Here is a 14,576-nt window from a genome sequence, read left to right as displayed (position 1 = left end):
TTATGAGGTGATTTGGTCTTGTTCGACAAAGAAGTATTACTTTTTCTGTAATAGTATTACCATACGTGTCGAGTAGATTTGGGTGCTTCCATTGATATTCTTAGAAATTCATAAATTAAGAAATTTTGCAAACATATAAGGTGGAATATATTCTAAATAATGAACTTTCTGGCATTCTGGAAACTTGTACCAGTAGGGTTATTATAAGGACTGAGCTAGCAGCGGGAAAAATCCTTACTATTTTTGGCCAGCAGCTCTTTGAAATTTTCTTTTCCACTATGAACAAAAATAGATGTGACAGATGTTCACCTGGACTGCTTTTTGAAACTAAGTCATACCTGTGGCTGGCTGAACTTTTAAGTAGTTTGGAAATACATATGTTTATTTTATTACTCTACTAAGAATTTAATTAATTTTTATGGCAGTAAAGTAGAAATAAGATCTCAAAAAGGTTAAACTTGGAGTTACCACATGACCCAGTAATTCCACTCATAACTATATACCCAAGAAAATTTAAACAGATGTCCACACAAAAATTATACACAAATGTTCATAGCAGTATTATTCATTGTGTACCAGAAAGCAAAAGCAGATGTCCATCATCTGGTGAAGAGATTAGCAAAAGGGTGGTATATCATGCAATGGAATATTATTCAGCAATGAAAAAGAATGAAGTAGATACATGCTACAATATGGATGAACCTTGAAAACAGTTTGCAAAGTGAAAGAAGCCAGTCACAAAGGACCATATATTGTATGATTCCATTTATATGAAATGTCTGGAATAGGCAAGTCTGTAGTGACAGAAAGTATATTAGTGGTTGCCTCAGACAGGGGGAGGGGGAGGGGGAGTGGGGAGGGGATTGCTAATGGATATGTCATTTCTTTTTGGGGTGATGAAAACGTTCTAAAATTGATTGTGGTGATGGTTGTAAAACTCTGTGAATACACTAAAACCATCGAATTGCATACTTTAAAACGGGTGACTTGTATGTGAATTATAGATCAATAAAGGTGTTACCAAAAAAAGTAAGTGGAGGTATATCAGCTGCTTATCTCTCACATGGATTTCTCATACATCTCCTTCAAGTCATATGTACCATGTTTTATACCTACCATAAAAAATGTTATCTAACTTCTTTCTGTATGATCATACAGAATCACTGAAGGCATTTTATAATTTATTGATTTTTTTATTATCACCAACCCTCTTGTTTCCTGCGTAGGGCCAGACAGCCTTTGATGTAGCAGATGAAGACATTTTAGGATATTTAGAAGAGTTGCAAAAGAAACAAAATCTGGTATGTTTGATGACTGTCTAAAAATTGTCTCTATTAGTGAATTCTCTTAATAACTTTGAATTTTAGACAGCTGAAAAAGCATTCTTGTGATGTTTTGTAGTGTTTGGTTTTAAGTTATTCCTAGCGATCAAATTAAATGACAGTGAATGAGAATAAAGGAGTAGTGGTGGTGTTTCTTTAGCCTTTTGTGTTGCTTATCCCCATTTCTCTAGCATCCCTTTCCCAAAATGAATACTTCTATAATGTATATGTTCTCAATAATAGTATCTTTTTGTAATTTCATAAGAAAGTTTGCTTAGAGGGTAGAGACTATAAAATCTCAGATTTCTAAAATAGCATACACTAGATAAGCAAGGAGTTAGAAAACTAGGAAGCAGATGTTTAAGTAAAATATTATCAGACATCCTAAATGGTTAATGGTCCCTGGTTTTTCAGTAAACTAAAGTTGGAGGCTTCTTTAAAAAAAAATCCAACTTAGTCCTTTGTGGAGTGGTTTGTTGTTGTTCTTGTTGTTGTTTTGGCTGCACTGCACAGCAGATCTTAGTTCCCCAGCCAGGGATTGAACCCATGTCCCCTGCAGGGGATGTGCAAAGTCTTAACCACTGGACTGCCAGGGAAGTCCCTTCTGTGCAGCTTTTAAACTGTCTAGTTCTTTTTATTCTTTATCCAAGCCCTTTTCTTTTTAGGTAAAACTTAAATCTTTATTTGTTTTGTGTTTTGTTTTTATTTAGTGTTTGGGAAGCTACTTTGTTATTATTTTAAATTCTGTATTTTACTCATTAATGTTATTTTAATAGTATTCTTATTTTCCTTTGCATAACTTTTATAAAGCTCCATAGTGAAAAACGGGAGAAGAAATCTCCACTGATTGAATCAACAGCCAATATGGACAATAATCAATCACAGAAAACCTTTAAAAAGTAAGTAAAATATTAAAGTAGGTTTTGTTATTGTTTTAAATGAGTTGTCATGATAGTCACAAGTATGATTATTAGATTTTGTGGTTCTAGGAAAAATTAATGTATTCATTATGTATTTTCACCTTTTGTGTTTATAATTATTTCAAGGCTTTTTTCCTTTCACAGCAAAGAGACATTGATTATTGAGCCTGAGAAAAACGCATCCCGTATTGAATCTCTGGAACAAGAAAAGGTTGATGATGAAGAAGAAGGAAAAAAAGATGAATCTAGTTGCTCTAGTGAAGAAGATGAGGAAGATGACTCAGAATCAGAAGCTGAAACAGGTAAAATTTGAAGGATAAAGGGATTTTCAGTGAATTTTGATGAAGTGTAAAGTAAGATGAGGTCAGGCTTTAATTTTGAAACTTTTCAGACTGACATGCTACTTGTTAGGATACCTCCCAAGCCAGTAAATTGCCTTTCAGGGAGTGTTAGAAATTTAAGTATAGCTGTGATTTTATTGTTCTCTGCTTACCTGGAGGCAGGGAATTGATCACCTCTGCATTTTACTGACCTATATTTTTAGGTTTGTAGAAGGTGAAGAGGCTTCTAAGAGTCCCTTTGGATGGTGCAGATAGGGTTAGATGGGTTCCCAGCAGCTCAAGAATGCTCCTGCTGCTTTCTGAGACCTGAAAGTACAGGAAGCTGGCTCCAACAGCATCCCAAATATTTTCTCAGTAATACTAAAGTTTTAGAAAGTTGGGGCGGAGTCAAGATTTTTTCCTGTAGAGGTGTGGGGAAATTTACTTTGTTTTGAGAAAATTTAAAGATGCAGAAAAGTATAATATAATAAACATTCATATTCCAACTACCAAAACTTAACAGCTGTTGACATTTAGCTATATTTGCTTATAGTTTTTCTTTTAATAAAATTAAAACATTACCATTGTCTTCTTTAACCATCAGCCCTAATCTACTTCTCTTTCCTTTCTTTCCCAAATCACTATCGTGAGTTTTTTTTCTGAATCTTCTAGTCTATTTTTATACTCTTATCTTACATTCAGAAGTAATATATAGTAATTATAAGGTTGTTTTGTGTTTTTATTATTCCCTAGGAGTTGTTATGCAACTTGCATTTTTTACTTGAAAGTTGTATTTTTTAGGTTTGTTTGTATCTATCTGTGTCTTTATATATGTAACTTATCCTTTTAGTTGTTGTATAGTATTCATTAAATACATTAATTTCCCTTTTGATAAAAATTTACCTTATTCCCAATGTTGTGTTGTAAATAATGCTGCAGCAATCATTTTATAATTGCCTCCCTGTGTATATGTGCAAGAGGTTCTCTAATAGATACACTTAAACATTGGATTATTGAATCATATTTTCACTTTTCATAGATGCTGCCAAATTGCTTTACTATTTACATTCTTTCCCTTTTTATAACAATTTACAATTTACATTCTTTCCCTTTTTATTATCAAGGATATGTTTTCTGTTTTTTTTTCCCTCTGGCTCACATGTTTTTATAGATTTTGTTTACTGAATTGCTTTTATTCTGTATCAGCTAATCACTCAGACTTCTGAAGAGGGACTTCCCTGGTGGTCCAGTGGTTGGGACTTTGCCTTCCACTTCAGGGGGTGCGGGTTCAATCCATGGTTGGGGAGCTAGGACCCCACATGCCTCGCAGCCAAAAAAAACCCAAAACATAAAACAGAAGCAATATTGTAACAAATGCAATGAAGACTTTAAAAATGGTCCACATCAAAAAAATCTTAAGAAAAACAAAACCCCCCAAAAAAACTCCTGAAGAGCATAAGATTCCAGGATTGCTACCTTTGAGTTGTATAACCTGGCATTTTGGCATTTTAACGTATTTATCCGAAAAGGTATTGCATTTTCATTCAGTTTTTTATCAATGAAAAACTGTCATCATTATCAGGACCAGTTTGGTGATCATTAGTAAACACAAATGGAGCCCTAGAATTTCTTAGACTCCCCATATTTCCTCTAGACACAACAGCAAGTTTTGAATCAGTTATTTTTACTTACTCAGTAAAATATTTTCTCTAAGAAAATGTGAGAAGCTAAAGTTTACTAAATAAACATGTTAAGGAACGTACTGATAATCCTGTTTCCCATTAAAAACAAGATATTGCTAAATGGGCACAGGCTAGCTTTGTTGCCAGATGATGTGTTATGGATTTCTTTATTTTCTTGAAACTTACTAATCCTACAAGTAAATTATTTTTTGGAAATACACAGAGTTTTTGAAATTTATAAATGGCTAGATTCTAGTCACTTAGGGATTTAATTTTTTATTTATTGCTGTGACATTGCTGATCAGGTGAGTCAACATATCTTTTGCCTTGATGACACAGTAATATAGGTAAAATTGGCAGTAGAACAACAGGTAGTCATTGAATATTATAATTTATTTGTATAACATACTAATTAAAGTATTTCGAATTATAAAAACAAATTATATGAGAATCAGCATGTACAGTGTTCAAGAACATGGACTGATTCTTGCATGTAACTGTAGATGTGGGTAAGTTATTTAATCTCTGATTTCTCTGTAAAATCAGGGTAATAATACCTGCTTTACATGGATACTATATAACAATCAATTGCTTTGTAATAAATGTTAATTTTCATGTAATGTATAAAATTAAAGTCTACTAATTTAAATAAGATTAATGTACATGCTTACCTAGTAACATTCAGTTAAATTTGTTCAGTTCATTTGAAAGATGAAATGATATTGAAATTTAAATTGACTCAGATACTTTTGCAAGTATTTAAAGTTATTTTTATGTAGTTAATCTCCCTCTATGAGACATGCCTTGGCCCCCAGTCTCTAGTAAAATATATCATTACAAATTAAACTATATGCACATGTGCACACGAAAGCCAGGACCAGCACCCAGATCTCCTAGCTCATGCAGTAGAATTCAAGAACTGGAAGTCCAGATATCTCACAGAGATTCCTGAGATTTTTCTACCTATTTTTTTCTTAATTGGTCCCTTCTATACAGTTCACTGTTCAGTATTAGGCACCAGGGAGCTATTTAAAACAAAAAGACTTCAGATTTAGGCCAGTCTTGCCACTAACTAGCAAGTCTCCTGTCCTTTGGTTGAAACTTCCTTGCTTGTAGAATGAGAAGTATTGGACTAGGCTATCTGGATCGTTCTTTAAACTCTTCTGTTCTATAAGTATGAATAGAAGTAATTACCATCAAATTGTATTATATTAATTTCCCAATTTGGAGTTTAAGCATACCAATCTCTCTCTTCTCAGTGAGCTAACTTTAAATGTTCCTCTGAAACATTGTACTTGATAATTTTGTTCTTCCTGTTGCTTGTAGCCAGTTGTGCCAGGAAAATTTAACTCTATCTCAAGAATTAATCCATGTAAATGCTGTGTGTTTCCTTCTCTCTCACTCTTCTAATATCAACAAGGCTTTATCATACTTTATTTGGCAAGCTTGAGAAAGCAGCCATTTCCCTGTAGAGGTATAGCTTGATCTGACAATTTCTTTTTTTTTTTTTTTTGAGTTTTAAAATGAATTTATTAAAGAATGGTCTTAGGAAGGCCACAATGTTTGATTTGTCATTAAAAAAAAGTTCTGTTTCTTCATGCTGTATAACAAGGTAATGTAACAAGGTACAGAATTATAAGCTTCTTTCTACTGGAATTCTCTGATAGTATGGCACAGTGTAGTCATTTCTGCAATGCTAGAATAAATTTTTAAAAAGTCTCTTCTATGCTTCTCTTCAAAAAGTGATGAACAATAACAGGATGGCATTAAAAAGCCATTTTTTTCCTATTCATTCTGTAGTATTGGAGCCAGTATTTTTACCATCACAGGCTACAATTTTCACTTTATCCACTTTAATAAGTTCTGTCACCTCTCTGAATTCAACATCATTCAATACAAAAGTCCACACATTATCGCAGAATCTGTATGTATTTAGAGAGTCCCTGAAATTGACTCTGTTCCTGACCCTCTGTGCCAACGCTGAATTTATAGCCTTATCAAACTGAAGTAGAACTTGAAGGGCAAGTTGGGGGGTAATCTGTTGAGACTGTATAAGCTCATCGAGGCTCTCCTGAAGACTGTTTCCCAAAGTGGTATTTCTGTACAACTGATATGCCATGGCTTAGGAGGGAGAAATTCTTCTTCTTATTCAGGCTTGCATTGATATCCTGTGGAAAAGGCGCTTCCCGCCTCGGAGCCGACAGAAGTGGGTTGGCCAGAAACCCAGCGTGATCTGACAATTTCTAAACTGTTTCTTTTTGTAAGGTTATTTCCTTGGGAAACTTTTATGTTAAATAACTATTTTGCTGAATTTTCTTTCATAAAATATTTTTCAAACCATTTTTTAATCAGTTTCTTATAAATCAGATTGAAAATAGGAACTCAACCAAAAGTTTAGTTTCCTTCCAAATGATTTATAAATTTTTCAGAGGTAGTTGAAGGAATGAGAATAGGGAAGCATAGTTTTGCTTTTAGGTTTTTTTTTTTTTTTTTCTCTAGGACATGAAGTTTTTATTCTTCATTGAAATCAAATGGATAGAAAGGGCTTCAGTAACACTGATAATGTTTACTTAAGTTAGATGGTGGACACCTGAGGTTTGTTTCATTATTATTCTTAAACCAAACATAAATGTTTGCATACATGCATATACATTCTTTGATGTATAGATTTCAATAATATAAAAAAATTTTAAACCTGGAGAAAATAAGGGGAGAAGGAGAAAATAAAATGAAAAAACACATGTTGAGCTTTAGTTTATTATTTATTTCTCCTACTAGACTGTAAACTTTATGCAGTTAAGATATTTTGTCTTTTCATTGACTGATATATATCCCCAGTGCCTAGGACAGTACTTGAGGTATCAGACACTTAATAAATATTCGTTGAATTACTCTCTCCGGTTGGATGGATTGTTTTCCAGGAGGATGTCTAATTAGAGTATACGTGATTTGTACTTAACTGTGCTGAATAGGCTTAGCTTCTGTTGAATGAAAAGAGGGATTTAACAATGAGAAAAAAGTTTATTAGACTGAGTTTCTCGCTCATTCAGTTTATTTGAAAAGCTGTGGTTATACTGATTCTTAAATATGCCAGTTTGGCCTTGTCCTTTGATACAGTTTAAGATTATGCTTTTCACCCTACTAACATCTTACAGATGTTTTCTTAGTCACAAATAGGACTGAATGAATCATTGCAAATTCAGAATTATTAGTGGGAAGTTTGTATTTGCCCTAAAGATAAGTATTTGTTAATGTTGTCTACTTACTCATAATGGTAATTTATGGTGGAAGATTCTTTGCAAAACTGACCTAAAGAAGGGAGAGAGGTAGTATAATGAAAATGAGTATCTCATAGGGCTTTAAAAGCAGTATACTTCTTCACAAAAGTATAGAAAGATACCTTTCCTATCCCATTTTGAAACTAAAGGAATATTTTAAAACTGGATAAAATGACTTTTTTTTTTTTTTTTTTTTTAATGCGGTGCGCGGGCCTCTCACTGTTTTGGCCTCTCCTGTTGCGGAGCACAGGCTCCAGACGCGCAGGCTCAGCGGCCATGGCTCACGGGCCCAGCCGCTCTGCGGCATGTGGGATCCTCCCGGACTGGGGCACGAACCCGTGTCCCCTGCATCGGCAGGCGGACTCTCAACCACGGCGCCACCAGGGAAGCCCTAAAATGACTTTTGACCATTTGAAAAGTGAAATTTTCTAGCCCGTTTATAAATTACAGTTAATTTAAAGGTTTAAATTTATATGTGACTTTTGCTAAAGGCCAGTTTGATTTATGTGCTCAAATGCAGTCTTTGAATTTTTGCTAGCATCATATTGATTTTTTTCTAATATTTCAAAAATCTTTTTCTAAGTGATCAATTACTAGTTGGAAATTGTCTTGATACATTGTGAGAAGAGATTTAACCTAATTTAGCTGATATTGTGCCCATTTAACTTCAGATTTTTTAGGGGTGAGAAGGAATGCTCTTTGTGACATTTAAGCATAGTTTGACAGGAATATAAGTCATTACCAACAAAGAGCACTTTTAGATTTCCTAGAATAAAGAAGAGCTATAAGTTTTAGATAAGCAAGGTAAGTTGTTTATTCATTGGAACACTGCATAGCTCTTGCATTTTTTGAAGTTACGTTGTATTCATGTATTCAAGTTTTAAATATTAATTTAAAACTTAAAAAAATTTTCCATAGTGTTAAAAGTACACAAGTCAGAGTCAGATTTTATTTGTGCTTTTTATTCTTAAAAGTCTGATTGTGTGTTGTGTTCTTATTTAAGTCTCATACCATACCTATTGAGACATTTCTAGAAACTCCTTGAAAATGTCACTTGTTAAAAGGGATAATAGTGGGAAAAGACTGAATTAACAAAACCTTAAGCAAAAATACAGTATAAAATGCTATTTTCAATACCATTGAAACTGAATTAATCTAGAATCATGACTCTTAGTGTTTTTTTTTTCTTTTCCTTTCCCTAAAGATAAGACAAAATCCATGGCTTCTGTAACTAATGCCAATACTTCTAGTACACAAGCAGCTCCTGTAGCTGTTACAACACCTACTGTGTCATCTGGTCAGGCAACACCTACATCGCCTATTAAAAAGGTAAAAGCCCAAATTGTGTTTGTTAAAAATCAATGTATTCTGTGTAAGTACCATTTGAGCTAAAGCATTAAGACAGTTCTAAGTTTATTTAAGGTTTTAGAATAAGAATGTATTTTCATTTCCTCTGAATCTATTATATTCTTTTTTTCAAGTACTTTTTGCAGTTGATCATTAACAAAAAAATATCGGGTTGGCCAAAAAGTTTGTTCGGTTTTAAGTAAAATAAGAGACTTTTTCATTTTCACCAGGAACTTTATTGAGCAGCATATTCATTAACCAGCGAATTTTTTGGCCAACCCAATAAATAGCAGAAAGATAAAATTTTTCATATGAAAAACTACTGATCATGGTAGTTTTTTATTTCCATTGAACTTTTGAGAAGCATGGGGTTTGTATCCTTTATTTCTGTTGAGTAAAGGTGCATTTTGGTAATTTCACATGTGTATAAGTTAAGCACAAAAAGTACTACCACAAGTTACTGAGAGAACTGGAATCTAGATTTTCTAATTCATTTACAAAGCACCAGGTATGTCAGAACAAACCAGAGGTCAACAGCTGACCCCCCCTCTTGTTAGTTGTTGTGACCTTGAGCAAGTGACTGTCTTCCTTATCTGTTCCTCCTAAAAAGGACAAAACAAAAATAATAACAAAGAGAAAATAAGTTAACATTGTTAAGCAGTAATTGAGAGAGTTTGGCTAGTGACTGAATGCTCCCAAAATGTTAGTTTCATTTCTTCCTCTTCCTTATTTCGTTCTCCATTTATTCTTCATCCTTACTTTCTTGTTGATCTGTTAAAGACTTTTCTTTTCCCTGCTGTTTCAGAACCTATACTTCTTTTAACTCTAATTAAAGATTAAGGGTTTTCTGTGGGGGTTTGTTTTTTTTTTTTAACCTACTGGTCTCTTTTTAAAGGCCCCACCAGCCCTTACCTAACTTTTAGGAGTAAACTCATTTCCTTCTCTGTGTAACACACACATGCACACACGCACACGCATACACGTAGACATATTCACACTCACGTGTACTTTTTTTTTTTTCCTGGAACCATTTAAGAATTGACCGCTCTCACTGTAACACTTTATTCCTAAATACTTGAGTATGTATCTCTTAAGTACAAAGGCATTATCCTTCATTCCCTCACTGAAATCATCATACTTAGAAAATTTAACATTGATATAATACCATTATTTATGTTCACTAATATACAGACCATACTCAAAATTTTCCCAGTTGTCCTCCTAGTAACATCTTTCTAGCTGTTGATTTTTCAAATTAAGTGTCCACTCAGGGATTATACATTGTGTTTACTTATTAAGTCTCTGCCTTTGGACTTCTTGTTTTGTTGTTTATCTGACGTTATTTGGCTTGCATGGGTTTGAGGATTGATTTTAAATCCCCACAGTGTTTCTATCATATTGTCAGTTTTGCTAATCTTTGGATTTGGCTCCAAGTGGTCAAAATTTGAACCTTTTAAAATCATAAACTAGAGAATTCTTTAAAAATCCATACTGTTATTAATAATCCTCCTCTAAAACTCTTCCAAAGGAAAGCAGTAGTATGAATTCTTAGTGGTAGAAATGTATGAATTTCACTGGTACAGTTTGAATATCAGAAGACTCTGTGACTGAATTATTACCTTCTGTATTCTAGAACTGAGGGTTTCTTGAATTCAGTTAGAACCCATCCTCAAATGGTCATAATTTCATATGCTTTAAAATGAAATTCTCCAGAAGCAGTCTGTCTGCAAAATTTTCAAGATAGTTATGCCATAACTGGTGTCACCATGAGCTGCTTTAACTAAAGCTTTATTAATTCTAGAACCCCTTTATACTTCTTCAGTGAATACTAAACTTTAGCTCTTTTGATTATCTGTTAGAACTGTAGATTTATCAAGTTCCCAGAAGCCCCATCCCCCCTGGAATAGCTGGCCAAGAAACCAGCTGTCAGTCTTTTGAGTATTTAACTAAGCAATCTCTTTCCTACTGTAGTCAAGTAATTACAATAGGGTTCTTATTATCAATTATATTTTTCTCAAGCATAACCCTAGATTTATGGCAGTTTACTTCTCAGTTTATGCCAACTGCCCTCACTGAAAGCAAATACTTAATAGCTCTGTTAGATCAGTGGGCCAGTAATTTCTTTGCTATAAAAGTTCTTATTCAGTATTACTTCTGATTCTGTAATTAAATTGATCTAATGACAACTGTTTCTCTAATTTGCATATTTAGAAACTCCATTTTATTCTCCACTTAAAGCATCATAACTTGCTTTAAAGATTACATTGTTTCAGTCTTTGTTCTTAAAGTTTTATGGGCAAATTTTATTCAAAGTAATAAAGTCATGGTGTACAAAAAAATGAAGTATTTTTAAGTTTTATCAGTATTATATGATTCTTAAAGCCTGTTACCATGTTCAGTGATACTGTATTTACTTTAATTTAGCATTTTAGTGGGTTTTTTTTCATTTGTTTCAAGATTTTCCTTGTAACTTAGAGACCTAACAGAAATTTCCTTGGATGAATTCTTAATTTGTAAATGCATCGTAAAAGATTTTGTAATTAATTAAGAGTTCTGTCTATTTTTAGGTGCCACTTACTACTCTGCTTCTATTATCTAGACAGGTTATCCTAAGTTCTCTAGCTTCCTCCACCAGTACATAAACTATGTATCTAAATACACACACACACACACACACACACACACACACACACACACACACTCTCTCTCTCTCTCTCTCTCTCTCTCTCTCTCTCTCTCTCTCTCTCTCTAACATTCATGGCAAGGAATAGATCACGAAACTGGAAGCTCTAAAACAGTATTAAATATCACTTATATTCTATAATAACTCATGATAACTGCAGAGAAACATAGGTATATTCACTTTAAATGATCTTCTCTTAAGTTGTTAACTTGTCAGCTAAAATTATAGAATGATTCCTGTAGCAGTGAGATCAGGCCTATCATTTATGGATATATTATCTATAAAACCATTAGTTTGATCTTATGATTTAAAATAGTAAACTAAATAATAGTAAGTAAACTAAAAATAGTAAGTTTATCGCATTATTTAACTTACAATAAGTTAAATAATATACATTTTATATTAAATTTTTATCTAACAATAAGTTTATTGTTAGTTAAAGTTTCAACTAACAATAAGTTTAACTAACAATGTTTATATATAACTCTCTAGTCAAAATAAATATTGTTGAGATCTCTGAAAAGGATTACCTACTCTGCTGTATACATGTATATTCCAATAAGCATAAACTATATTTTCTTTGCTAGATGGTAAAAATTCAGAGTTTTCTTGGAATTACATGTTCTTGCTTATTGAACCTACATCATAATAAAATTTAGTAAGACTACTATGTGCTGTGGGTACATGAAGTATACCAGTAAAAGTGTATAATTGTAGAATGATGGTTTTTAAATGGAAGAAATCATTTTTGATTTGAGGTAATGGAGTTAGAACATTTGAGATAGATCTTGAAGAATGAGGTAGTATTTCAACTAACAGAGAGGAGAGTTTGTATAGTCTGTTGAAAAAGAGAGAAGAGAAACAGTGTGATCAAAAGTAGGGATAGGGCCTCCCTGGTGGCGCAGTGGTTGAGAGTCCGCCTGCCGATGCAGGGGATGCGGGTTCGTGCCCCGGTCTGGGAGGATCCCATATGCCGCGGAGCGGCTGGGCCCGTGAGCCATGGCCGCTGGGCCTGCGCGTCCGGAGCCTGTGCTCCGCAACGGGAGAGGCCACAACAGTGAGAGGCCCGCATACCGCAAAAAGAAAAAAAAAAAAAAAAGTAGGGATAATGTGGAGTGTTGCAGGAAAAATGAGTTGTCTAGTTTGACTGATGTATAGGCTACATATACGAAGTAAAGCAGGAAAAGCAGAGCCAAATTGGAATGTTTTCATTACTATGGTAACATTTTCATAATTTGATAGATAGTAGAGGATCATAGATGTTTGAACAAGGCCATGAGAGAATTTTAGAATGTCACTCTGGCAGCAATGTGCAGGTGTATTTGAAGGTGAGAGACCGACTGAGAGAAGGTTTATTACAAAGTCACTGAAATTGCCTAACATGATAAGAATATAAACCAGAGAAGTGGCAGTGGACTTATAAAGGAGAGGAGGAGACTTAGAGACTTGGCACTTAATTTGTAGATGGAGGAAGATGACAGAGAAGTCAAACATGACTACAAAGTTTCAAATTTAGGGAGTTGGGACTTCCCAGGCATCCAGTGGTTAAGACTTTGTGCTTTCAGCACAGGGGGCATAGGTTCGATCCCTGGTCAGGGAACTAAGATCCCACATCCCACATGCCACACAATGGGGCCAAAAAAAAAAAAGAAATTTAGGGGATTGAAGAGATTTTTGGTGCCAGTAACAGAAATAGGGAACTGAGGAAGAGTTGGTTTGAAAATAAAGGTATTTGACTTTAAACATGTTGAGTTTCAGGTTCCAATTTTAGTTACATATAGTCCATTCTACAGGTAAATCGAAATTCAGGACTAGGAATTTAGGAGTCAGATTGAGCTGGAGAATAACAAATTTGAGAATAAGCTGAATACAATTAATATTTAGCCTGAGGATATAAGAAGACCCTACTCCCAACATTCAGAAGAAAGTATAAAGAGAAGATAGGAGATACAAGAACAGACTCTTGGAGTGCTTATGTTACAGGGCTATGACAAGGACAGTTGCTACCAACAACAACAAAAAGACCAGGAGAGGGGTAGTCAGAGAGTAGGAAAGTCAAAATAGTGTCCTAGTTATAAAAACCAAAAGAAGAATTTCAGGGACTAGGTATACTTGAGTTTTTCAGAGAGGTTTATTTATATACCAAAAATTGAAAGATGCTTTTAAACACATAAACCAGTATTTAAATCCATGTTAGGTGGAGAGGAGGTATATAAGTCGTAACAGTGCAACAAAATTTCAAACTTGATAATATTGCCTCATTTTTCTCAACTCTAAAATATTGGATAATAGTAAAATGCTATTTCATTGGGTGATTGTAGGATTAAATGAGATAACCCATATTTACCACTTAGTTTAGGGCCTCACACAAGTAAATGTTTGTTAAATGTTAGCTTCTGTTATAACACTCAGCAAATATTATTTGCTATATGACGATTTTATCATGGAGGAATAACATTTGTTTCCAGTTTGGGGGAAGTTCTGGGGTAGGGAGGGATTGGCAAACCATGGTCTGTGGGCCAAAGGTGGCCCACTACCTGTTTTTTGTACAGCCTGCAAGTTAGAATGGTTTTAATACTTTTAAATGCTTGGCAGAGGCAGGGGAGGATGAAAAGAAAAAGAATATTTTGTGACACAAATTCAAATTTCATTGCCCCTAAATAAAGTTTTATGTAACACAGCCACATTCATTCATTTGTGTACTACCTATGGCTGGGTTTGTGCTACAGCGGCATAGATGAGTAGTTACAGCAGAGACTCTATAGTCTACAAAGCCTAAAGTTTACAGTCTGGCCCTTTACAGAAAGAAAAGTTTGCCAACCTCTGTTCTCAAGTACCATGACTTTAAACTCTGAAATCAATAAGGAATCATCTCAGTGCCTATCATATTATGTAAAATATTACAGAGCTTCCTGGACTTTCTCAGTAGGTGGACACCTTAGTGTTTTACTAATTTTTTTTCACAGTGCCATTTGGCAAAAAAAAAAAAAAAATACCTCTTGGTTTCATTTATTAAGTAGTTAG

General features: G+C 34.0%; 2 protein-coding genes across 5 annotated transcripts in view; one reads left to right on the top strand and one right to left on the bottom strand.

Moving 5' to 3' along the window:
• The window catches only part of PPP1R12A (protein phosphatase 1 regulatory subunit 12A), a 152,447-nt gene that overhangs the window by 93,234 nt on the left and 44,637 nt on the right, over window positions 1-14,576 (top strand). For all 4 annotated transcript variants that reach the window (XM_082634439.1, XM_082634438.1, XM_082634440.1 and 1 more), the window contains exons 6-9: window positions 1,227-1,301; window positions 2,133-2,221; window positions 2,387-2,544; window positions 8,727-8,851. In XM_082634439.1, the coding sequence (XP_082490565.1) occupies window positions 1,227-1,301; window positions 2,133-2,221; window positions 2,387-2,544; window positions 8,727-8,851 (447 nt within the window). The remainder of the gene's footprint in view (window positions 1-1,226; window positions 1,302-2,132; window positions 2,222-2,386; window positions 2,545-8,726; window positions 8,852-14,576) is intronic.
• LOC309811573 (transcription initiation factor IIA subunit 2-like) lies at window positions 5,739-6,491 on the bottom strand. Its single transcript, XM_082634441.1, has one exon. The coding sequence runs from the start codon at window positions 6,361-6,363 to the stop codon at window positions 6,034-6,036; it is 330 nt and encodes a 109-aa protein (XP_082490567.1). The 5' UTR covers window positions 6,364-6,491; the 3' UTR covers window positions 5,739-6,033.

This window comes from Mesoplodon mirus (assembly GCF_964341445.2).
Source record: "Mesoplodon mirus genome assembly, chromosome: 11".
NCBI classification, from domain to species: Eukaryota; Metazoa; Chordata; class Mammalia; order Artiodactyla; family Ziphiidae; genus Mesoplodon; species Mesoplodon mirus.
Note: the sequence above shows the minus strand (reverse complement) of the source record. Positions and strands in the feature narration are given on the sequence as shown.